Genomic DNA, 27,014 nt, shown 5'->3' on the forward strand with positions numbered 1-27,014 from the left:
TAAATATTGACAAATTCGATGAATATAATTTATTAGATGAATTTATCAATTTTTAGATATGAAATAATGTAATATTTTGTATTTTGTGTGTGTATAATATATCATATTAATATTTATTTTTAAAATTACATTTTAATCAAATAGTTATTTTCCAACACTGCATGATTACAGGCGCATTAATGATTATAAGCTATAAAAATATAAGTATACCTATTTTTTTTTTTAGATATTATTATTATAATGTACGACCGATATGTCATCGTTGTCGCGGTGATAATGTATAATAATATAATATAAAATATCGTAAAAAATGTATAGGTGATATATATAAATATATATGTATAGGTATCTGGTTATTTTATTATATTTATGTGTATAATATGTACTGCACCGTGAGGGAATGCCTCGGGAGTGGAAATCGATTTATTATTTTTTACCGCACGTCCGCACCCACCACCCGCCACTCGCTCACCGAACGCCTTTGCCGGTTCGTGGTTCTTGACATTTTTTCGTGACGGAGGGAGAAAAAAGATTGAAACGGTAGAAAAATATGAAAAGAAATGGGCCGCGGCGAGGGTTTTGATATTACATATTGCATGAGCGATATAATAATATTAGGCTATAATATGTATATATTATGTTACATTGCAGCGTGTCTTTATATACTCTTATTGTATATAACATTGTATTAGATAAGTATATATATGTATATGTCGCAAACGGAAAACTATGGCAAGTATGGCGTATGCGACTCTTTCGGTAGATTTTATTTCCATCTCATTCGACATAATATAATTACATAACATTAGGTTTAATAATATACGGGTAGGTATATATTACCGTAAAACTACAATCCCGGCCATTCGATAAATTATTATATATTATTTATTAGTTTGTGACACGACAAAGAGACTAAAAATAAAAGACAGTGGTTCCGCAATTACATATTCTACGCCATTTGTCAGACGAGAGTATTATTCCATTTTTCTCTCCCTTACGAATTTTAAAGTATAACTCATCTGTTCTCCGTCCTATACATCGTATAATATTATTATAATCGTTTAAATGCGCGGAAGGAAGATATTCTGACTGGCCGCAGTGTACATAATATTATTATAATAATTTATAAACCGCACAATACTGCAGTGGTGGGTACTTACTACTTATAGTATACACGTTATTTCATATATTTTGTATGTTTTATGGAAAATGGCGGACGCATAACGGTCGGTTAGGAATTTGCATCCGGATAGTTGTTTTAAAACCTTCGGTGCGGTATTCATTTCAAATTGTTTATATGATTGTGGAAACACAAGCCACGCGATACTTATTTATATGAAATCATAGTGCAAATCTATAATAAAGAAGTTATAGCATAGAGTAATATAGAGATGGCGTTTTGAAATAAATTGAAGCGACAAATGCTATAAACGCTATAAATAATGCTACTATACTACAATTACTCTATGAGTTATAGATACCGCGTGTTTATAGTTCGTATGATAAATTTATTTTTGATGTATAAAAAAAACAAGTATGGGAATTTTATACTATTGGCGATTCAACAAAACACAAAATCTTCATAACTATATTATAATATATTTTATTCCTTTAATATTGCGTTTATTAAAATGCTGATTTTTGGAATTTTTATGTGGACCTATTTGGACTACCTATATTTTAAAATATTTAGATTTTTTTAATATCGCATTAATTTAAGAAGTATACCGTCGTGATGATATAAAATTCTTTTTTCAAAAAAGAATCATCATTTTACGGGTTAAGTTTAATGAATTGTTATGTGGATAATGTTTTTGAAAATATCGATGTATCTAAATGAAAAATTTGAACAAATATTATAGGCTAAGGACAATGGTCCTTAAAAAAAGTTTTACAAAAATATAAAATATATTAAGTAGGTAATATTTAATATAGTAGGTACTTAGTAAGTAATACCTACTTATATATACCTGCGTATACATGCATAATATATACAATATACATGAAACATTAATCTTAACAGATTAATATTAATTGCTATATACATTATATATAATATACATAATTATCATCACAGCTAGTTTCTGATTTCCGTATTATCTTTCAAAAAGATTTTTGAACCTTTGTTACAGAAAGCTAAGTTGATATTGTTAAAGGACATTCTTTTAATTGTATAAAAGCTTCTAATATTTAAAAATAAAAATTTAATAAACTCATCATTATCAAAGGAAAAATGGGAATGGGTCTGCTTGGCGTATCAACCTGTATAGTGCACAAAAACGTATTCTTTACATTACTCAATTAAATTCAATTCTATATGTCTATGTATTTGAGTTGTCATTATGCTATATTATAACTTAACAATACAAGACACAACTAAACAAGTAAAAAACATAACGTGATAAATAATGGACTACATGGTGTATGAAATAATTGAAATATGACTGTATATTATAGACTGTAGACTACGTGTCTACATTCCAATACACCGTTATATATAAACGCACTTATAAATGAGTATAAATAAATTATTTAAATAATATTGATAAATAGTGTCTCACAGATTATATCTCCTTCAATAATTACTTTTAGAACTTTATGTTATATATTCTTAAAATGTGGTTTTGGGCAATATGAAATTTTTATTAAAGACGTACCAGAATCATTATTATTTATTTATGTTGTTATTAGTTTAAACCACAGTAAGGAAAAACATGCTTCTGTAGTTTTGTGTACCTTTAAAATATAAAATTCATAGAATTAATTTATGTAGATATTATAAAAACTAAAATATTAATTTCTGTTAAGTAAAATTCAAAGTTTTAATGGAATATTGGTAGAGACGAATATCAATAATAAGACTTATTTTATATAATATCGTCGGAGGTTGGGTGTATGAAAAGACAAATACGATAAAAATCTTTATAAATAGTAATATAAATTAGTGGTTGGCAACCGTTTTAGAAAAAAAAATTTATATTCTACCATTATAAAATATGACTGATAGAAACATCCAATTATATTTATACAACATGGTTTTTTTGATTAACTGATTACTATGAGAAGGTAATATAAAAATTGTTTATTATTTATTTACGGTAGGTATATTCTTATTGTTCTACCATTCTTTTATTTATAATATGGATATTTGCTCTTTATTAACTCGTGTATGCCTGTGAGGAAAATCTAAGTGATGGATAAATTAAATATATAATATAGTATTAATAGTACCCATTATAGTCGATTAAAATAATAAAATAATAGACTGAAATTAAAAAATATTGTTTTAATTAGAACCAAATCACTCTTTTGACAAAATTTGGGATATATTATTTTTAAAACAGAGAAAAATATATCCATTAAAAAAAAAAAAAATGTGCTCGTCTAGTATATGTACTTACCTATTGAAGAGCACTGGAAATCAATTAAGGAAAAGGTTTTACCGTAAATTAATTTTTTTCTTTACTTTAAATATCTTTTATAGTTTTATCTGGAATTATTTCGGTAGTTTCGTAGGTAAACTAATTAAATTAAATATTATATTATTTCCTAGCTATGTTCGAGGATAAATCGCTATTCCGACCCAAACCGGATATCTCTCGCAGAGACCATATTGTAACAAACAATCCATTCAGTGATGACAGCTGATATAAGTCTCCGACATCTGGTGCTAAGTTTTTTTTTTAACCAAAATATTTTAGTAAAAACTTTAAAAAACCTTAATCAGTATCACTTAGAAATATAATATTTCAAAATTGGGAATTTATAACTGAATAAGTTAGTTAAATGTTTAATAGTTGTGTTATAAATATACCTAATAATACATATTATGTAATTCGTCAAATATTCGTCTAATTTTATCTTACTGAAATATTTTAGACTTGGCACAGTTATTACATTTTGTTAAATGTACCTACATACAAAATATAATATGTAGCTTTAAGTTTTTGTTTTCCTAACTAAAAGTTGCAAGTAATGATCCTTTATGTATATCACAGCTGATGGCTTTCCACAAAATTTGTATAAAAAATAAAAATGTAAATGTTACGTTTATTACATATACCTACGCAACTACATAATTAAAGAATCGATCGAAAATTCAAAATGTAATCTTATTCTATACGGCTTACTGATTTAGTAATAAATGGGTATATATATATATATATAAGTGTTATCGTGACTCTATTGTCATATAAAACCAACTTTAGTGATACATTTTTATAGATATTCGACAGTCGACGTTCGTATTGTGAATGCGACTGAAAACAAAGTCAATAACAAGAGTTCGTAACGCGGTTTTATTGCCATCAGATCATCTGATAATAATAAGATTTCGTGAAGAATAAACAAACAACAAAATCTTAATAATTTACATTTTATAAAATGGTATTTGTTTTTATTTCATTTTACCACATGCGCATGGACACAATATTGTAAATAATTTAAATACTCTGTCCCTGAATATGTTATAGTAAGCATTTTTAACATTGTTGTTCCTATACCTAAATATTTATATAATGTCTAATACCCCGAAAATAAAAACATTGAAATCTAACTTATTATAAGAAAATGACAACTTGGTTGAAGGTTACAATGTATATGTAATTTAATAAAATAACATGAAAATAAATAAGCAAACAACCCTTATGTATATATATATACTAAGTATATTTATAGTATCATATCTATTACAAAAACAAAACGTTTATGTTCACTATACGAATATTGTAAAATATTTTATAAAAACTGGGTTAAAATCGATGTATGGCGTACTTAGAGTAGGGTTAGTTTTTACAGCAATCTCTTCTAAATTGTAGTTTCAATATACCTATATAATAAATTGTTTTACTTTTAAAGAATAATAACGCACATTTTCAAATTATTTTTCTTTTAACAGGCAGTTATATGAAAATAATATTTCCAAATTTTATGCTTAGTTTCATATCATTATACTATTTTATAATTATAACATTTATAACACATTATAAATAATAAATACTCATGAAAAAGGAAAGAAAACCACTGTGCATTTCTTGTGGAACTGAACTTCTCTTCCAAATAATCACAGAATACCACCAATTTACGGATGAACGAAGAAATTCAAACGTACCCATCACGTTGGACGCAGCTCTCGGACCGCACGCTACCACCATCGCACGGGTTCTTAAATTCTATTAAAAAAAACCACTCTGTATAATAAAATCTAAAAAAAAAAATTGTGTATACTAAGTGTGACTGATGGTCTTTGATGCTGATATCAAATATTTTCAATAAAAAAAAAAAATAAAAAAAAATGAAAAATAAATATACGAAAACAAATAGTAATAGGTAAATAATTAATACGATTATAAATATATTCATAAAATAAATTTAACAATATATATATTAAAAGATCATTTTACATTATAAATTTATAAATACAAGTACATAACCTTTCAATATTTTAACATTAATTTCGATATTTCGGTCATCAAAACAATTTAAAAATAGTCCTTGAAAGTTATCGGAACATTTTTTTTTTTAAGACTTAATAAAAGTTTTTTTTTGTGAACTTGGAATAATAAATGAGTTTAATATTGTACTCTAGTTTATCACTTATGAAAGAATAATTTTTAGTTTAACTTTAATTATTTAAAAAAAACTTATTCCAATATTAATTATAGTTTGTATTTTATACTGACAATGGCAAGTTAGGCTTAAAGTAAGATTCGTGAAATAAAAATATTATAATATATTGATGATGATTCAAAAAGTAATTTGTAACTTCAAATATTGAAGATGAGCTGTATAATGTATAGGTAGGTACATGCTATAAGTAAACTTTAAATTTTAAAACTAAAGTTTGCTTAGTTAATTTAATAAAGTTTTCAAAAGGCAAAAACTCATTGAAAAATGAAAATACTTTGTAATAAAATACAGTTATAAAATAGTTTTAAAATTACTATTAGATGGCTTTTATCTCTTGAAAATATTAGGTACATATTTATAATTTTGCATATAATATAAGCCTCAATATATATGTGTCTATCTAAATCCAATTGTACTATGTAAATATATAGATTTTGAAGCCAATATGTATGTTAGGTTAGTATTTATTAGGTACGGAAAGGTACATTAAATATTGTGATTCACACAGTAGATATACCAATTCGATATTTTTTAAATTTAAATTCATAACTAATATACCCTTTTTCGTTATTACCCAGGTACTTATTAATTGGTATAGTAACCAGGTAAAAATAGTTCTCAGCAAATGTTGAAAAATATAGTTGATTGTATAATCCTATTGCCCCAGTTGTTCTTTTTTGAAACAAATTGGATAAAACATTGTAAAAAAAAAAAGATTATATTATAATTGTTCGTGTTCTTTCACACCAATGAAATTGATTATACTGTAACTACAAGCCACAAGGTAATAATATCAATTGTTAAAAATATAAATTAAGCTACCTATACAATATTGTAAGTGTTTAGTGTAATCTTTGTTATTTCGTTTAACCCTTATGCGCACTTGCCGTTGTGTGTTACTATTTAATTAATAATAGTAATAATGTTGAGTTTTAGACGTTTTAGTATATAACTCATAAAGAAAATAATTAATGCGCGACCCTAAAACACTGTATCATTGTCAGAAGAAAAATACAATTTGCATATAACATGTATTATATATTCGCAATGCATTAATTTAGACGATCGTTAATTTCAAACGCTTTGCATAAACAAGTATGTGTATAATATTATTAGCGGTATAATTTTATAAAATATATATATTTGAAAGTCAAATATAGTATGTAGTAAATATTGCCTACGTAGTAGTTGGTACTTCTATGTTATCAGTCGCTTTTATATATTGACCCATCATGAAATTAATTTTTTTTATGTTATTACTTGTCTTATTATAAAGGAAGCCATCGGTTAAAAATAAAAATAAAATAAGTAAATTAATTTTATGGGTTCACCTTCCGATTATATTATATTATTATAGGTGCATAACTGTGAAACCCTTCCTTCACCTGTTGGATTATTGTTGATTCTGTTTTATTTTATTATATATTTATAATTTGTTATTTTTACTTTGATTTTAAAGGAATTTCAAAAATATATCAAATTAAGTGCTCCGTGAAAAAAGCAATGTGCAATTAAGTGGTGGTAGGGGGGCAGGGGTCCGCGCGAGTTCTGTTACGCTCCGCCTGGTCTAGCGTAGTGGGAGTAAAGATCTACGATAAGATCTATACGAGACGAGCCGACATGATCTCCGTCCAACAGTACATGGTCCCGTCTGGTTTGTGTTAGTTCGATCGGCCCAACGGATTATATACATTATTTTAGTTATTTTGATATTTCGTACGTTCATCATATTGTATTCTAGACATTTTGTGTACCCGACTAGATTTATTTTTTTGTTTTATAAATATTTTAATCATGAACTGTTCGCTGGTAAAATCACCCGGTCCATCCGGTAAACCAGTGGTCACTATTACAGCCAGTGCGGCAGCGAGCGTAACGGCCGCTGCCAAGGCGGCGATGAGCAATGCATTGAAAGACAACGAGCAGATAAATGACGCTGTGAGCAAAGTTTTGGGTGGATACGATTGGACTCTGGTGCCGGTTCCTGCCAAGTATGTTTGTTTTTTGTCTTTTATAATCTCGATTGTTGAATCCTAATACTAGTCCTATTGTATATTATATAATGACGTCGTAAACACGGTCCTTTGGCCTGGTAAAATTCCGAGGTCACATTTAGACTAAAAAAATTCTTATTCTATGTATATTGTACGGCTGTAGTTTAACTGTAAATCATCCTGAACACAATGTTAACGTTTCCGTTTAGATGAGTTCAGAAAACTCAAATTGTATTTGAATTATTTTAGGTAGGTAGCATAACATGAGTACCCAACATAACACGCATAGCATCGTGGTTTTATAAATTTTTAATTTTAACTTTTAACCATATAATTTACTAAACTTCTTATTGTTTAAGAATATTAGACATATTTATAAGATTACTGATATTTATTGGTTTTATTTTGTTAACTTATAAAAATTAACACCATTAAAAAACGCTAATGACAATGTATCTTCATTGCAATAATATTATAATATTATTTTATTTAAAATACCTATATTGTATTCTATGTTATACAAACCAAGAACTTAATACTTGCCTATATGCTTTTAATTGCAATCAAGATTAGGGATTGGTTGGTTCAAGACTCTTGACCAATTTGATTACATTTTTTATGAAATATATATATTTTAAAATAAAATATAATACTAATACTAATGCTATAAGTACATTCAAAGGTACCTAATTTTCTATAGTAAAACATTCATAACAACATTATTAATTAAATATATTTTTAAGTATTTACCACTAGCATTAAGATATTAAAAATCAAGATGCATGTTCAACATTAATTTGGGATTGACAAGGGTAACTCGGAAAATATATGTTCTTGAAAGCTGTGAAAGATTGTGTCAGTGTGTGAGTAGAAAATTTGTTGTTGTAAAACTACCCTAACGACCTGACACGAAAATAGATCCATACCACTTATAAATCCATCTCTTGTCTGTGCTCTGTTCGACAAGAAGTGTTACTTCTAGCCTACCCCAGTAGTCCAAATAGATGATTCTCGATTTTTTTACCCTTCTATCCATAAGTTTACGTCAGCATTTTTCAAAATTATATCTACCAAAGGATTACCTTCGGTTCAATTTTTTGCTAAACTCATGTATATTTTTTCTTAACTCATAAATGCATTAATAAAAAAAAGTTTATTAAAATTCTTAAATTTGAAAAAACAATAGTAATAATCATTGCCATAATGTAATACATACATTCAAAATCAATAAATTTCTATTTTTGCTGTAGAAAATACATTACTTGCTAGGGTTAATGGATATTCAAGGATTAAAAGGGTTTCCTAATCCCATTTTCTCTGTAGATTGTTGGTGCATCGTAAGTGTCACGTAAGATTTTCATTAAATTTAAACCCAAGTAATTTATACTTTATTACTAAATAATTTGAGAGTAACGTATCGAAAAGTTAATATTTTAACTTACGATGACATTTTATACAACAAATGGTTCAAAAGAGGGATAAATAAAAAGTGGTAAAATGAGGTTTTTTCTTTTTAAGTCACTTTTTTAGTCATTAGAAAATCTTAAAAAAGTTTTCTACAGAACCCCAACATATATTGTATTTTAGGGTAATTTTTTTTTAAATTTCTAGTTGTTGAATAAATTGCGAAAACATAAAAAATAACGTTGAGTAAAATAAATCTATGGAATTGTTTAAAAAAAAAAATAAATAAAATCTACCATTTTTGGTAATGCGAACTCCGTGTAGAATCGTTTTTTTCTTTATACCTATTATACACTAAACGATTAAATTTAAAATCCATTTTCTGGTGCTGATGTTTTTAAATTTAAATTTAAACCTACCTAAAAGATTCTGCCAATGTTCGTACAAAATTGAAATGATTAATTGTTTATTATACTTCTATGATGAATATTGATGGCATGTAGGTACATTTGATTATATTCTATCAATGCAATTTAAACGGGTGTGGAATAAGGAAAAAAATTATGATGTTATTTAACTTTAAATAGTATAAAGGTATAATAGTATAATAGTACCCATAATACTTAAAAGGTATTATATGGTAACTACATTTATTTCTCATTGAGTATAAAATTATATAATATCTTGATACAATTAAAAAGTTATTATTATTTTAATTTCTTTTATAAATTATTTTATAGTATAATATAAAAAACCACTAACCCCGGAAACAATTGTTTAATCATCGATTAGTTATTATCATACATATTATTGAAGTATTGTTTTTCGTTAATTCATTTTTTATAGAAAAAATATTTATAATATAATAAATTATAACCATCAATAAAATTTGTACAATATAATCGAAACATTTTTTTTCAAAGATATCCGTTTACGGATACAGATATACATTTAAAAATAAATAATAAATGCATATTTGCGATATGAAGACCTGCGTATTCATAATATTTGATAAGTAAATATTATGCTCTAGTTGGATTCATTAAGGAATGTTAACAGTTTCTGCCGACGACATTGGCGGCATTTTTTTTTACGTCCGTCTTACCGGAAGATAAGGGACGGCCGGAAGTTCTTTAGTAAGACATACAACGTGGATGGAATCTAATTCGATAGGCTATTAGTTTTATATCTAAGTAAAGTGTATGTTATAATAAAAAAATAATATCAGCATAACTATACTGATAGCGGTCTTTATGATCCAACGCCTACGAGGTCCCAAACACAAATCTAAATCGAAAAAAAAAATTATAAAAATATTTGTTAATTTTATCTGACGCCTAGTGTCATGTCATGATGATCAATATTTCAAACGCTACAGTCAGCTAATTTTTGTTTAAACATCAAACACAAACCACGGTCAATCGTAAATAACCCTGTGGTGAAAAGGACGAAAGTGAATTTTCATTCAAACCACACGTGTCTGCCATTAAGTAAAAAAGGATGTACAATTGTTTTTTTTTTTTTTTAAATCGATATTATATACTCTTTAAATAAACAAAATATGTGGGGGTTAATAAAAACAATGTCTAAACAATTTTAAGAAGAGAAATTTAAGCAGCGGTTTTTAAGAAAAAAATCTGAGGATTATATTTTAAATATAATATAGTGTATATTATATTAAGTTATTTTATAAAGAATTCAATAATTAACCATCTAAGCTTTTCTCATTGTTTTTTAACAACCTAATAGAAAATAAGAGTATGTTATACATTTATAGTTTCTTTTACATAATGCAAATAAGCTAAAAAGGTAAAGAATTTATGAAATTCTATTTATAAAATAGTAATGTTACTTATAACAATATATAGTATCTAGTACAAATATCAAGAAGAAATTTAAAAACTCAAAAGAGGTAGGTATTCGGCTATGGACCAATTGCGCCTAAAACAAAATTTGTATTTAAGGGTCAATATACCAATTGCGCTGCATATATTTTTGGGTCAGTGTACCAATTGCGCTGCATATATTTTTGGGTCAGTGTACCAATTGCGCTTCTTATATTTTACGGTCAATATACCAATTGCGCTTGTATTAAAATTTGCCTGATATTTATTGATCAATTGATTACTAGCTAAAGTGACTGGTTTTAATATATTTTATACCAGTATCGGGAATTTTATGAAACATTATTATTATCACGCACATATTTTGATCACGGAAGTATGCATTTGAGTGATGTACGAAAATTGTATTATATATTTTTTTAAATTAGCATATTATTATTATACCTCGTGGTGACTAAATGAATTATTTTAATATCTTAATGTAGGCAATTGTTCTTTTATACTTATGATGATTATATTCTCCTTTCCTCGTAGTGAAAAAATGTATTATTGAACAAATATATTATTCTGTAAACTAACCAAATTATATTATTCTAAATTGTAATGCCATGTTCAAATTATAATTAAAAAAAAATATTATTATTATTAAAGCATGCAAAATACAAATATCATGTAAACATCATATAAACTCAAAATCTTATTACTTTATGATTTAACCACCTATTCTCTGATTATTATTAATATTATTTTATTTTAGATTTCATTGACTAAACTGCATAAACCTTGTAAAACTGTATAATACATGTAAAAAATGTATAGAGCGCAATTGGTCTATCGACCCTAACATTTTTAGAGCGCAATTGGTCTATCGACCCTAAAATTTTTAGAGCGCAATTGGTATATCGACCCTTAAATGTTTAGAGCGCAATTGGTATATGAAAAGGTAATTTTAAGCGCAATTGGTAAACTCCCAGGTATTCGTGTATGAAAAATAAGGAGTAGGATGTCTTCGCAACATTTTTTGTATAAGTTCTATCCCACATTGTCATGCGAGATAACTTTTAACCGTTCTTCGTGTACTAATATAAATTCACGAGGAGAATAATATTATATTATCTATAAGGCCTAAAATATGAGTAATGGCGTTTACTTATGATGAAAATACGAGTAATATTACCTATAAATAAAAATAATCTAAGTAATACGTCATATTTGAATCATTATGACGATTAAAATATTAATTGTGAATTATTATGAATTAAGTAAAATTTAAAAATACACGACGTATCATATGTATTTATGAAGTATGACGTGAAAATCGCAGAATTATCATACAAGATTAATGGGTATAAAAATGGGTAAAACAAAAGCATTTTGTGTGTAAGTTTTTTAAAATTAGTATCCAATTATTATTTACCATCAAGTTACTAAAAAATGTTCATCGTGTTAATAATAGTTTTTCAAGAAATATGTATTGTGGTTTTGTAAAAACGAATCATAACGATGCGTGAACGAATAAAATCACGATAGGTCGTAATTACAATATTATTATTATTTTGACGTATTAAGCCCGCGCCGATCGTTGCTATAATTAATTTTATCGCATGTTTTGTGTAATTAATAGACGACACTTTTTTTTTACAGTTCGTAATTTCTTCGTTTACGAACCGTGGCCATCGCGTAGGTATACTTAATTATTGTAATGTTTATACAAATTACGTACGCGTTTATGCGTCTTGTCATATCTTTTCGAGAACATATGAGTCTTGGACACCTACCAATACGTATTTTCGGTCGAAACTCGCAAGGGAAGATACTATCAGTCGCCTGTCTTTACATTTAATTTAACTGAACCGTTATAGTTGCTATAACTTTGAGGGTTTTCATATGAAATTTATAATGTTGATAAAAATAGTAAACGTTTTTATTTTTTACTGGAAACGTGTAATTTGAGAATAGTGTGTTAATTATAAATTATAATTGTATAATGTTTATTTTAGCATATAATATAACTATTTATCTATACGTAAAAATATAATTTGCTTACGTGAAATTATATAGGTTATATTCAAAATTTCAATATATATATATAATATTTATCTCATACATACAAATGTTGGTTTATAAATCTATTACGAATTTTCATTTATTTCAAATTGATATTGTATAAGTACTGTTGTATTATCTTCGTTTTTGTACTTAATAATAGTACATAATATAATACGCTTTGAAATTAGTTTAAAGTCTTAGTAACTCAATATAATATAATAATATGTTTTATGGATCGATATAATAAAGAATTAAAGATCAATTATTATTATACATTATAATTGTTTCAACAAATGATTAATGGATATCTTAATAACACATACATTTTATTTTTTAGACCTCCTACAGAGAAGAAAAATTATCATGTAAAGAGACCAATGAACGCTTTTATGGTCTGGGCTCAAGCAGCACGTCGCAAGCTTGCCGATCAGTATCCACAACTTCACAATGCCGAGCTTAGTAAAACGCTTGGACAATTATGGAGGTAAATATTATTTAAAATTACGTATTTTTTATTAAATATATAAAGACTAAAGAGTCAATTATTTATATTGATAATTCAATAATTGTATAGGTATTAAAATGTAGCAGCTATAGCGGTAAACAAATTATACGAATATCAAAATAACTTAATATAGTTTTATTCTTTTTTTAAAAAACATATTAAACATTGAATTAAACATAGTTGAAATATTTAATTTTGAATAAATCAAAACCATAATATTAATTGAAAAAACTAAGTTTACGATGTAGCAAAATATATATTTGTCAATAATATAATAATAATAAATAAATAAAATAAACATCGATTAGTTTTCTTAGTTATAATGGTGTTATATAGAACAAAATGTAATTGTTGTATTCTTATATCATATTGTTTCATATAAAGATATATAGTAAATATTATTAATATTTTTGAATATGGATAAGCACCTAATTAATTTCAATAAGTCATCATGCATATTCCTGTTTAAAATTATAAATTCAAATTATACAGATACATGCGGATACTTGCTAAAAATATACAATAGGTACTATACATATTATAATGAATAATAATATAATATGCATAATGCATATGTAAAAAGTATATTGTTAATGTATATATATTATTAACTATGTATACCTATATTCTTATATCTTATGATACAAAACTATCCTTTTGGAGATAATTGATTATGTAAAAATTGTAATTAATTTACCTTTTTTCGAGCATAATAAATATAAAAATTTGCACAAATTGAAGAAAGTTTGAATATTTATTTATCGCTTTAAATTTAAATCAAGGTGTATTGAAGCTATCATTATATACTTAAGTGGTAACATATACCTATACATATGCCATACAACTATATCTTTATATATAGTTACTATACTACTACCTATATATAGCGTTAATATCAATATGTTTTATAATTTGTTAAAACATATCTAATTGAAATAAAGTAGCTTACAGTCTAGCCATAGTATAAAAATGAAAGCTAACCAGTAACCTTAAGTTTAACCTATTAATATGATAATTAATATTAATAATATGATATCTTAAGTCGTGAAATTTTCAATAACTTTATAATCGTTACTCGTTTTTAGTTGTATTCGTAATATCGTTAATAATAATAAACATAAAATAACTGCCTACATAAAATATTTAGATATTTATACTTTATATATTAATACTCAGATCAAAGTACGAAATCTTAACACTGATAAGTTTTTCATTTATATTTCTATAATCTATGATTAAAATTTGAATTTGAAGTATTATAACTATTTTTTTGTTTGAGCGGTATAATTCAAAGAGAAGTTAAAAACTAAAATCAACGATTAGATCTGAGATCAGTTTAAAATTGTGGTAAACACGATTTACATATTAAAGTGCTGACGAATAATATTTGAACTACCAGTAAGCGTTAAAAGCGATTTTTTAACAGATAAAATGCAAGTAAAGATTTACAATTTAAATAAAACGAATAAAATACACTTCAATACATTTCGTTCTCATTTTGTAGCTAAATAATACAGAATTGACGTAGTATTATATACATATTAAATCTATGTATAGTAATAATACTTGCATTATATTATTGATCATGCAAAAAAAAAAAAATATAATTAATATTTGTATTGTATAAGCAATTATTTTATAAGATTCTGCTTTTTTTTTAAGTAAAATATTTATTTTTAAATTAGACATTTATTAGTAATATCGTAACTATCTATAATATTATTGTATATATTTATACTTCATTAGTTCACGGAAAAATTGCTATATTTCTGTGGCATAATTGACAGGCTATATTAATATGACATTTGTACCTAAATTGTTTGATGAGTTAACATATTTTTAATTCAATAGTTTCACTTATAACAACTGAATTTTATTTTGTATTTAATTCTGAAACTAAATATCTACTATTAACATATCATTGTATAGAATAAAATAATATATATTTATATATTATACATTTATACATAATAAGTGTAAATTAATATATTAAATATAATTATTTTTTTGTAAATATTTTATATTTATGGTTTCAGTTGGTTGTTGAATTTTTTTTAATATAAAAAAAAACTTTGTTAAAGTAATAAGTACATGATTAACTCTATAGTAATACCATTAACCAACTAAATCTTTTGTAAATATGTATATTATAACACATAAATATTGTGAAGTGACTTATAAAAAAGTATAAAACCAATATAATTTTTCTTGAATTACCTACTTAATTATGGAACCGTTAATAATAATCACGTTTTGATAACACTATGTATTATTTTTCTGAACTTTTCTAATGATTCTTTAGTTATAAACATTTAGAGTCAATTTCCTATAAAATAATATAACACGGTAGTATGGTACCTATATATTAAATTCAAAATTACTCATGATGTGTTGTTTATAATAACATCATGTAGCTAGAACTATAAGTGAAATTAATGGATGATATAATATGTGGGTGTCAAAATTCAGTTCCCACAGGCTTACGAAAAAAAATCGTATATATTTATGAGATTAAAGTTTTTGCACAAATTCAGTTCAGTTGTTTTATTTAAGTGTATGCATTTTTTATAACTTTCTATTTTTCAATTTTACAGTAAATACTTTTCAGAGGTTTTTTATTATGATGAATAATTCACATATTATTATGTAAAAATGGCTGTAGAGGTACCTATAAGTATACTATGTACAAGAGAACTTAGGACGTGTATGATAATAGTGTACGCGCATGGGCAACTATATATATTAATGTTTAAAGAAATAAATTCACCTTTTTATTACAATGCGTACTATAACTTTTCATAGTAATAAATTAATAATAATAATCTCGGGTCTTCAATTTGTTTTGTTTTTTTTTAAACTTCTGTACACTGTAGTGGAGCGTAAAATATTAATATTGAAATGGGAAAGGTCATACTCCACAGAGAGACACTCCCGCGTTTAATTAGTCTCTCTCAGAAATGGTAATATGACATAATACAGGGAGTGTCTATAGGGACGGATATGCCGGCACACGAGCATCTGGGACAAATCGGACGTACGTTTAATTGTCCGTTTATTTTCAACCCTAAAACATGTTAACCCTTTGGGTATGTCAAATATTAAAAAAAACATGAGGAATACATTTTTCATCCCTTGGCTGGTTGACAACAGGTGCACACAACACAAGGATAAAACAATATAAATAAAGCAAATATTTCCGGTATCCTATGATAATATTATACAATATCTGTGATTTTCGTACGGGTTTTTTTTTCTTTAAGGCGTTCATCAAAAATCATAAAGAATAATGATATATAGTTTTGTAGAGAGAAAAAATAATTAGGACCAAGATAAAATTTTGTGCATTCCGGGGACGGGTCGTATACAGTATACACTCATACCGCAGTAAATATAGTACATTCAATTTATGATTTCCAAGGCCTAAAGTATATGATATTAACGGTTAACGTGCTTATATAGTTTTGTACATATTGTATATACAGAACGTTAATACCAAACACATTATAACTTTATGGGATTCTATGAGCTAATCGTCTAATCATCTGTAACGGCTAACGACGTATAACTAATATATTATGTTTAGTTTAGTTTATTGGACGTAAATATTTTAATAAGTGTTTTGATACACTGACGTTAATACACGATCGTGTAATATTATTAGTGTTTGAAAATTTCATGAAATTTAATAAATGAAATATTTCAATTATCATTATTTTTGTAGTTTTGTCTGTAAAATATTAAATAATTAATCTAAATAAATTAAATACCTTATTATAATCATTGACACACATTTTTTTCTCAGTTTCAATGTATATGTTGTATTTTTTTGCTGTACCTATTATTTGATGTAAAAATGTAAAATAAATAAGGATAGGTAGGTATCGTATATTGTATATGTACCATGAACGTGGTTACTTATAAGTATATAGTTATATACTTACTTATATGTTCAAAATCAGATCAGAGTTTTCTTGATCATGAATCGTTATGACATTTATTTGTATAGGAAACCAGTACTTAGGTATATATTATAAAGATCATAGTTTTCTTACTAATAATCAACATGTAATTATATAATTAAATATAGCAAAAAAACATAATAAAAATATTAAATATAATAATTAATAAATATTAAAAAGAAACATTAAACTCCTGACTTTTAGGAAACCAGTACTTAGGTATATTAGTATATATTATAAAGATCATATTTTTTTTGCTAATGAACTTGAAATAATATAAATTATAATTACTGTAATCTAGTTATCTCCTAAATTGGCGGGAAGATTATATAAATTATTATGTATCTAACCATATATTAGTGACTTATAGTTATTTTTTAAATATACTATTTTTTTTTTTTAGACTTTTGAGTGGAGATGATAAACAGCCATTTATAGAAGAGGCTGAAAAGCTGCGAGTGCTCCACAAGAACAGATATCCCGATTATAAATATCAACCACGTCGACGCAAGGCGGCTAAGGGCATGCCAAAGATACAGGACAAATCAAAGCATGATAAATCTGAGCCAAACGATCCTCAGTATCAACGGAATTTAAAACATGACATGTCGATGAACTGTAACAGGTAATAATAATAATGATAAAATGTATTTAAAATTGTCTGTGCACATTGTAAATTATCCATAAATGTACATATTTTTATATAATGTGCATTTATTATGATTTGCTTATAAGATTATAGACAATAAAGACCTTAATAATATCGAAATATATCAAACGATTTGAACTTAGTTTCATATTGCTAGGTATTTTTAAGCGTACTTCGATATAACTTAGATATACATTTTTGTCAGATTTTTTTATGACAATCTCATAATATTCAAAGATACAATAATATCTCGATGTCTATTTATTATAATATTAACACTTATTCTGTGTAACCGTGTGGCGTTTAGAACGCTTTCAGATAAATGCATATTTTCTTATATTAAACTGTTACCTTACCTATACACATTTAAATACACTTTTGAATTATCACAGCACGAATCAAAATAGATAGATTCGTAGGTGCTGCTTTTAAATTGATCGTAAAATACCTGTAAGCATAAACCAAGCATTTATATTTTTTTATTCTTTACTATTAATTATGTATGTTTATAACTATTTTAACTAGGTATAAGCATAACTTTTGATTAATTATCGATTAGGTTTAATGTTATACAGTTTCAGATTTGAATAATTATTATTTTCGGTAATCAGAATTTTGTTGTATGTTGGTTATAAGTTATAACAATTGTTAATATTTAGGTTTGTTATTATTATTTATTTGTTTTATAAATAGCACCACTAGTAATCGATCAATTAAACAAGAAATGATTCCTGCCAGCTCATCATCGACCAGTAGTAATAGTCCATCTGGTTCAGCACCAGAACCACTAACTCCTCCTACTACTCCAAACTATTACCCAGCCAAACTCAAAAACGGCTATTGCAACACTACGCATACTATTTGTTACGGTAAGCATTGAAATACTTCGGCTCGTCGCCCATCTATTTTAACTTAAAAAAACCGGGAAAGTCGTTTTGCAGCTATATAAATTTTTATTGTATACCTCGACCTCGAGTTGTACCATGACTGTACCACTGAGTAAGGCCATTGTGCTGCAACATTATAAAATATGTGTCAGATTTTAGGTCAATGATAAATCGTTGCAAATTATACTAAAATGCTTCTGAGCTAAGACTGTGCCACGTTCTTTAAGGATATTTTATAATTTATTAATTATTGTTATTAACTATAAAACCAATACCGAGTGCCGCACCGGAGCATGGTGTGTATAAATAGTTTGAAAATGTCATATTATTTACAATAAATATATTAATATATTTCCGAAAAGTTTCAAATCCAACGGTTAATATTTTTTTTTATTTATAATAAAATAACTAAATTCGTTTTTTTTTTTGTTGTAAATATTCAATTTCGTTAAAACGATAACTCAAAATATCTGTACAAATTTGTTGTGTTTGAGTATGATATTTTTTATATAACTTTAAATGGTTAACAACAATTTATAAAAAATCTTGTGTTACATTTCAAGCTGATTTCAAGCTATTTAATTAATAATAAATTATTAACATTTATTATTGCTATTTAAGGTGGTGAATCGGGTGAATCTGCGATAGATTACAGTCTAGATTTTGGTCGTATGGATGATCTACCGGCGGTGGAGGCTATTGGAGCTGACATGGTGGACAGTTCGGAACTGGATCAGTACCTAACAATGAGTAACCAATATCCATCCACGTCAAGCAGTTGTGTTGACCCTGGTGAACAATATTATTATCATGCCAGGTATCACGAAATGCAACCGAATACGGCCAAGCAACATTTTTCGGTACATCAAACGTCATACCTGCCGCCTTATCAGTACGTCGTCAACAACTATAATAACTAACTTGAATATTATTTATAATATTATATATAAATATATATTTTTTATTTATTATACTCAGGTACTATTTTGTTTGTATTTTTTTTATTTGCGTGTAAAATACTCAAAGAATATTTTTTAGTTGTTAATCGGTAAAAATTGTTAACGTAATTAGACGATAATATATTATAGTCACCATATATATTGTATGTGGATTCGTGTTATTTTTCTGTAGCCGCAATAACCGAATATTGGATGACTGATATTATAATAATGAGGAATAATTTTTTAAGGCTTTTAAAAAAATCTTAATTATAAAAACAATATTTTTATCAATATAAAATATTCAATTAGGCACCTACTTAAATTATAATATTATATTTTTATCTGCATGATAAAAATAATGCATTCGAGTATGTTGAGACTAAAACGTTTATATTCAAATAGCATTTTAAATATATTAATTTAGACGTATTATGTAAATTAAAATATTTGTATCAAGTTATTTTTATTTATATTTTCATCAATAATTAAATATCAACGACGTTCACACAGAAAATGTCAATAATCTTATTAGCTCCAATAATGCGTAGGAGACGCATTAAATATATAGATAAGGGCGAAGTTTTGAAACCATTCAGGGGCTGTGGGAGTTTTTATGTATGAGAACAAAATTTTTATACAATGATCATTAACTGCACCATGCATGAGTGTCACTGTTGTCTAATGATAACATGCATGTATATAATATTATTCATTGCTTGTAACGAATTAAAATTTCTTGTTAATTATTTTTCACATTGATAAAAATTATTATTTTTGTATACATATATTATAGTGTTTAGTTTGATTTTTCATGGGAAGTAAAAAAAAATATCAATTTATTTATCAAGTTAAGTTTAAACATTACAAAAATTAGTTCAATAATTGACTGTGGAACCAATATAATGTGTAATCATACTATTTTTGAATAACAATACCTGCATTGTATAGTGCAGCGGTTCTCTGACTTTTAAATGTTATATTATGTACCACCTGGCACCTATTCATATTTTTAAGATTTACACGTACTGCTAGAAAGTATATTACAATTTAAATAGGTGCATTAATATTAATTCAAATTTTTTTTCAAAGACACGTGATCTTATATGGCATAGTGTAGTGTTTAATCATTATTATATGCATTATGATAAAAATGAGCGACCCATCTGCACTATATATAATATATACCATATACGTATATGATGAAACTTAAAGTGTTATGTTTTAAATATTGAGCTTATTGGGTGGAGGGGGTTGGTTTGCCTGGCATTATACTTGTAAAAATTATTATTATTACTAGTTGCTAATCAACTAAAATAAATGTGTCGTATGTTTATTATATTTTATCAAATGTATTATATGGTTTTTATTTTAACATTTCAGAATTCTGCCGCTTTAAATGATGACCCACTTAAAGATTTTAAGCTTGTCTCAATATATACATTTCACGATTTCACCCCTTTCTCAGCAAACGTAACAGTCATTAAATTATAAGGGGATAAACATAAGCTAATCATAATTAATTAGTTACAACCACTAATTTCCATTTCAATGAGATTTTAAGCTTTGTTAATACTACAAAATATATTTCTCTTGTATAAATTATATTTAATGTAATTGTAATTTTTATGCATCATTATAATTTAGTGAAAACATGATCCCCTCGTTTAAGATTCATATTTTATCAAGAATTTTTACATAAAACCGGTTATTTTTTTTCACCGGTTACTAAAATTTACTATAATTTTTTTCTTTTTTTAACAATACATTTCATAATCCTTTCATCACTATAACTGATATAATAGTTGTTTGATTATAATTTATAACGTGTAAGGTTTGTACGTTATTATATTAGGTATAGGTAGTAGGTTAGATTATTATTATTATATTTTTAATTTATTTAATACGCTTATAAAATAATTAATGTCATAAATTTGAATTTATATTTTTTTAAATCTCATAAGAAAATTATACTTTTTTAGTTTATGTATTTTTAACTTTGTAAGACTAAAAAATGTAAAGCTTTTAAATTTAAAAATATTAGCTTAAACTTTATTTTTTGGTATTATATTTAATTGATTAAAAATGTCAGACAGATATTTTTAAATGAGACTTCTTACAAATAGGATAAAATATAAATTACATTTATTGATTTAAGTCCTTTAATTAGGCTTATACAAATAATAATTAAATTTATATTTTTATGTTTTATACTACTATAATACTATTTAAATTAAATAACTGTCTTTAATTTACGATAGTCAGAAAGAACTTCTTTTTCTAATGAAATTATAATATTATAATAATTAAATGATTGCTTTTTTAATTTGTTTTCAATAATGTTACATTAATTAATCTTGTATATTACCAAGGCGTCTATAATTTAATCTTTTATATTTAAGTCACATAATATTGTTCTTATTACTTCTTAATAGATCGATTATTAATAATACAATATCAAAATTGTAATAATTGTATTGTTGACATTAAATGGTTTTTTTGTACTGTAATTGCATTATTGTATTTTTATATTTTTTATTCAAAATTATCAGAATTAAAAAATTTGAATAATTATACAAGTTACTCAAAACTGTATCTTTTACTTATATTCTAAGTAAAAGAAATGTCTTTCTAAAAAAAATATTTAAAATAAAGTAATACATTATTGTAAGATTAGATTATACTATGTTTAAACCACATATTTTGTTTGATAAGTATATCATGCAAATATTATGTAATAGGTATTAGGTAGGCAGGTAGGTACCGTAATAAAGAGTTAATTTTTTTATCGAACAGTTGTCTACGATAAAAATATTGTTATTATAATATGTTTAATATTTATTGTTGTATATATATATATATATATATATACAGGGTGATTCTTTTATCAAACAACACTTATATGGTGTTTGTTTGTAAATACCACCTAACATACACCTATAACACACAAACACCACCCAAAACCACCCAACTTTGGGAGGCTATATCTTGTAAACGAATTGACGAAAAATGAAAATTTAAACGGGAAAATTCATTGAAAAAATAGCCTTTCTAGTTTATCAAATTTTAAGTATAGGTTGTCATTTGAAAATCAAAAGTTGATAATAGTTAGCCTGATAAATATAAGGGTGAAAATATTTAAAAAATATATAGTTCTAGAACAAGATGGTTCCAAAATTTTGAAAAAAAAAAAATTTGAAAAAATTCAATAGTTTTTGAAATAATGAGTGTTGTTTGATAAAAGAATCACCCTGTATATACTATACAGGTATACAATAGTAATATAGGCAACCCCCCATGTAGGAATTTTTTATCAAGATTTAAAAAAAATATTGATACAACAGTTTTAATACCTGTGTGACTGTGTATCTAAATATTTTAAATGTTACAAAACTTGACGTTTCAAACAACACAATATACGTACTATGTATTAATTTGAAGAACAGTTGTTATGAGTTCTATACTTCTATGCGTCATGTGTCATTTACAAACCATAATAAAATAGGCGATTTATATAATGTTATAGTACATATACTTTACACGAAATTAAATCATATAAAACATAACACCGATAATTGGACATTTCCCTTTGAAATTCACAGAAAATTTTAAGTAATAATAACCAGACTATAAGAATTGAACACACGAAAATCTCCCACAGTTTCCTAATGTCCAAAGAAGAACCCCCAATAATATGCACAACCCGCGGTGTCCAAGTCACCATCAACCACATACTCACGGAATGCCGAACCTATTACAGTACCCGAAGAAGCCACAACCTATCCGAATCACTATCAGAAACTCTACGCAATCACCCTCAATCCATTACCAACATCATTCAATTCATCACAGTCGCCAATCTTATACCTAAAATTTAATGTAATTCGTAATTTCTGTGATTTATAATTTTCGCACTGTAAGCCCAATGGCCCATGTTTCCGAAGGTATTATCAATAATGAGAAAAAAAAAGTACATATCCCTATAAATAAAAATATTTAAATGTTGTGTAATGCAACAAACGATATGCTCTGTGCAAGCACGCGTGTAGGCGTATGGCTGTATAGTATTTTTCCTAGTACCTATACATAATATACCTACCTATATCTGTGTGTGTAAAAGAGACGTGTGTGTTATGTATATATTGACGAACATTGATCACGTTGAAAGAACCGCTTCCAGGTTCTAGTGCAGTGTCCTTAGATGATTTACCTGCAGTATACGATGGTTAGCAGTGCATTCATACATATAGGCATGCATCGTGTAACGTATTTGCAAAATTTACGAACCATATGTAATCTGATTAAGAGTTCATTGTGAGCGATATGACATGTTTGTCAGTGAACATAATCTACCATTGCAGGACACGACTGTTACCCAATTTAAACAAAACAATATTGTGTATACGCATGCTTAATTATTATGTACAGGGTGTCTTTGCACAGTGTTTGCTCACAAATTGCATAAGCAGGCTGGTGGAATATTATAGGTTATATTTAAGTGATATAACCTATAATATAATAATAATACCTATAGGTATCCAACAATAGGCAGACGTGTGTTTACGCTGCAGTACGAGAGCAAACACTGCGCAGAGACGAGTTCTCGTTAGCTATAATAACTATGATGAGATTATATATCCTTCTAAGATTCATATTATACAAAATAATAGAATATGTAATTAATTTTATGCAATACAAAATTTGTATTACAAATATAATATTATACCAGTGTAATGAATTCAAAACTATTTAAAGCCATCGCAAACAAAAAAAAAAAAATGCCATTAATATGTTTTTATTTTATTTTAAGCGTCATTGATTTTACAAAAGTTCCCTAGAAAATTTGATCAAGTTACATATTTCTATCTAATAATATTAATTTATTATGCAATCGTGTAGGTATCCGGTGCGTAATAATCTTTGCGCGTAACGATGACACTAAAACATTTTATTACCTTCGATCCGGCCGCACAACCCATTTGCGCCCGAACCCATTTATCGTAGCCCATTTGCGCCCCAAATCATAGCCCATATGCACCCGATTCAGATCAGGTGAAAATCGTGCAACGTTGCCATTTATTGAGTATATTCGTATAACTATAAAATTTAAATTTGTTTTGTTTTTCGTTAGGTATTTTAAATATCACGTGAGTAGAAACCTCGTTTCTGAAAATATAAGTTGGCGTTGTGTAAAAAAAAAACTTGTAGTGCATATTTCAAAACCAATAATTCAAAATCGAAGTTAACCGGAATTAAAGACAGTTATACCCATGATCCGTAAACTGAAGAAAGTTTAAACTTACTCTGGACGTTCAAGGTAGGTGTAAAAGAAAAGCATGCGAAGATTTAACTTTACGACCGAATAAAATAATACGTACAGAGCTTTCCACGTATAGTACAACTAAGTATTCTGATGTTCATAATATCAGGAAATCTTTATACCACGAACGTTAAAAAATATTACCCTCAGTTCCTAAATCATTAAACCAAGCAATTGAACAAATTTCTAATTTAGTAATTTTAACAAATAAAAACGAAGAGTTTACACATATATTGATAATGTAAATAATATTATTTTGATCACATGAAAAACGAATTTAAATTTTTTATGTGATTTCAATAATTTTGACATTTTTGGTGATGGTACTTTTACTTATTACTTATTACTAGACCATCACATTTTTATCAAATGTATGGCATTCATATACATGTAAATGGATTTTATACACCACTTGTTATCACGTTTTTGCCATAAAAATCATTTAAATGTTATCGATTTATGTTGGATTTGCCAATTAGGTATAAAAAAAATACAAATACAAAATTTAATTATATTAAATTTATAATTTAATGCAATATAAATAATAATATATATGTTTAGATATATTATATGTATACTGTGTAGTATTTATAATTATTTTGAATATTATTACTTTTTTCTGATTTGTCTTAAAGGACTTCAAACGATAACTGATGGCAACGTTGCATGTATATTGGGCGCATTTGGGATATAAATCAGGGTGTTAAGTTTTTTATTTTGGACGCAAATGTCCATAACCCTCGGGGCGCAAATGGGTTACAACCATTTGATCGAACTGCGCTCCATGTACATTGTACATAGGTACTTATGTATTATATTATTAATATGTATAGGTATAAGCTATACCTACACGTAAATATTATATTTTATGCAATTTACGATTGATGGTTGTTTCTTAATTAATCACTGCAGGCGAAAGCCGATTCGCGAATCCGCATTGTCGTACTTCTACGGTCGGACGAAATGGATTTTAGAAAAATGATTTTCGCCAAAACGAATACCGCCGAGAACGTTGCCCACTCTCCCTCCTGCCGAGTCACCGTATTTTCCGAATGCGCTTGTGCGCGCGCGGGAATTGGCGTCGGAAAAAAGGTCAACTCGCTGACGATATCGTCTCGGTCGTCGGTGTTTAATATCTTTTCTACTGTGTATTTATACATTACGTATATATACGGCTGGAATTTTATTCGTTTAGCTGCGTATACATAATAATAAATAATAATGTCCGTATTCACGATATATGAATACCAGGCCGAATTTGCGGGGAGAGGTGGTGAGTCCGAAAGGTTACCTGGGGTGACAGATTTATGAGGCTGATGATATTGAAAAAATTAAAATCTCAATTCGATGAACATCAAACAATAAAATTGACGATAGATTTGCAGCACGAACATAATTAAGCTGAAGAGTACATATTTTGTGCGCCGAACAGACTGATACAGATAAACTTTTGTTATTTCAAAAACATTATGACATATTAATACGTATAATATACCTAACCTGGATCACGATAATATTTTAAAACCGCAAAATGTTGTCCAACCCTTCTCTACAGAAATCGTCGGTAGCCAGTGAGAATGTGTGATACAGCAAAAAATGTATTTTTGGTTGCTGGTATTTAAAAGAACAATTATTTCTATAGGTTAGGTGTTAGTGATTCATATAGGCGATCGATCGTAGAGCACGTGTGAATCGTTGTAATTAATTCGTATGTATAATATGACTAATATCAAATATTTAATAAACGTATAAATGAAATGGGATTCGCAGGTCAGCTGTATGGAGGCGAATCCATAACGATTTTTTGTTTCTGTGGGCATATAATACGTGACACCAC

The 27,014-nt window shown here is 26.7% G+C and overlaps 1 protein-coding gene across 2 annotated transcripts; it reads left to right on the forward strand.

Annotated features, from left to right (window-relative positions):
- The first annotated feature begins 7,250 nt into the window (after positions 1-7,250).
- Positions 7,251-21,776, forward strand: LOC107165069 (transcription factor SOX-10-like). Of its 2 annotated transcripts, none has more exons than XM_015513129.2 (6): positions 7,251-7,619; positions 13,257-13,403; positions 17,787-18,008; positions 18,726-18,901; positions 19,541-19,897; positions 21,241-21,776. In XM_015513129.2, the coding sequence occupies exons 1-5, from the start codon at positions 7,423-7,425 to the stop codon at positions 19,837-19,839; spliced, it is 1,041 nt and encodes a 346-aa protein (XP_015368615.1). In that variant the 5' UTR covers positions 7,251-7,422; the 3' UTR covers positions 19,840-19,897; positions 21,241-21,776. The 2 variants fall into 2 exon arrangements, with proteins under 2 accessions (XP_015368615.1, XP_015368616.1); XM_015513130.2 differs by having other exon boundaries at positions 19,541-19,811; positions 21,241-21,775.
- Positions 21,777-27,014: the final 5,238 nt, after the last annotated feature.

The sequence above is a fragment of the Diuraphis noxia genome, unplaced genomic scaffold (assembly GCF_037042655.1).
Source record: "Diuraphis noxia isolate RWA-SAM2 unplaced genomic scaffold, SU_Dnox_SAM2 contig0003, whole genome shotgun sequence".
Lineage (NCBI taxonomy): Eukaryota > Metazoa > Arthropoda > Insecta > Hemiptera > Aphididae > Diuraphis > Diuraphis noxia.